The sequence below is a fragment of the Aptenodytes forsteri genome, unplaced genomic scaffold (assembly GCF_000699145.1).
Source record: "Aptenodytes forsteri isolate BGI_AS27 unplaced genomic scaffold, ASM69914v1 Scaffold26, whole genome shotgun sequence".
Classification (NCBI taxonomy): domain Eukaryota; kingdom Metazoa; phylum Chordata; class Aves; order Sphenisciformes; family Spheniscidae; genus Aptenodytes; species Aptenodytes forsteri.
The window spans coordinates 1,516,456-1,517,123 of record NW_008794125.1 but is presented as its reverse complement, the minus strand read 5'-3'; the positions used below and the strand labels follow the sequence as shown (position 1 = coordinate 1,517,123).

Here is a 668-nt window from a genome sequence, read left to right as displayed (position 1 = left end):
ATGTAGCGATACGCGAAGCGCTATGGCAGAACGACAACTTTAATCCAAGGGGGAGGGAAAAGACCGGTAAAAACCAGAACGTCGTCAGGCTCTTGGTCCCGACACCAGTAGCTGAGTGGGCGGCCACGGGCGCTGCCCTTCCCCGGTGGCGGCAGGAGCCGGAGGTGCCGCCCTGGCACACCCTCGCCACAGCCGCGACGATGACGGCACGTCCTCGTCCTTCCCGGCTCTACCCCAGGAAGGTGGAGATGAAGACGCTGGTGTCCAGGTTGAGCGTGGCGTGCCACCAGCGGTCGGGGAAGTACAGGACCTGCCGGGAGAGAGCAAGGGTGGTGGTGGGGGGGAGTCCCACGGGCTCCTGGGGCTACACCCTGCGTCCTCCCGCAGCCCCGGGGGTGCTGGCTGGGCTGCGGGGGTGTCTCCTCCGCCCTCGCGCCGGGAGCAGAGACGAGGGGTGACAGGCAGGCTGGCCGGGGCCGGGCCGGACTCACCTCCCCGGGGCGGAGGGTGCACTCCAGCGGCCGCTCGCGGCCGCTGGGGCGGCGGCAGCGTGGGGTACGTGTGGTGGAGCCAGGCCAGCGTCGTCTCGTTGGGGTGGAAGTGGGGTGTTTTATCCGGCGGGTACAGAAACCAGCGCTGGAAGACACCGGGGGAAGGGGGACACCCCT

At 69.2% G+C, this 668-nt stretch overlaps 1 protein-coding gene across 1 annotated transcript in view; it reads right to left on the bottom strand.

The window, feature by feature from the left end:
- Window positions 1–20: 20 nt before the first annotated feature.
- The window catches only part of WDR24 (WD repeat domain 24), a 9,699-nt gene continuing 9,051 nt past the window's right edge, over window positions 21–668 (bottom strand). Inside the window, exons 10-11 of the mRNA XM_019471540.1 lie at window positions 492–666; window positions 21–310 (exon numbers count right to left, since the gene is read on the bottom strand). Coding sequence (XP_019327085.1) covers window positions 21–310; window positions 492–666 — 465 coding nt within the window. The remainder of the gene's footprint in view (window positions 311–491; window positions 667–668) is intronic.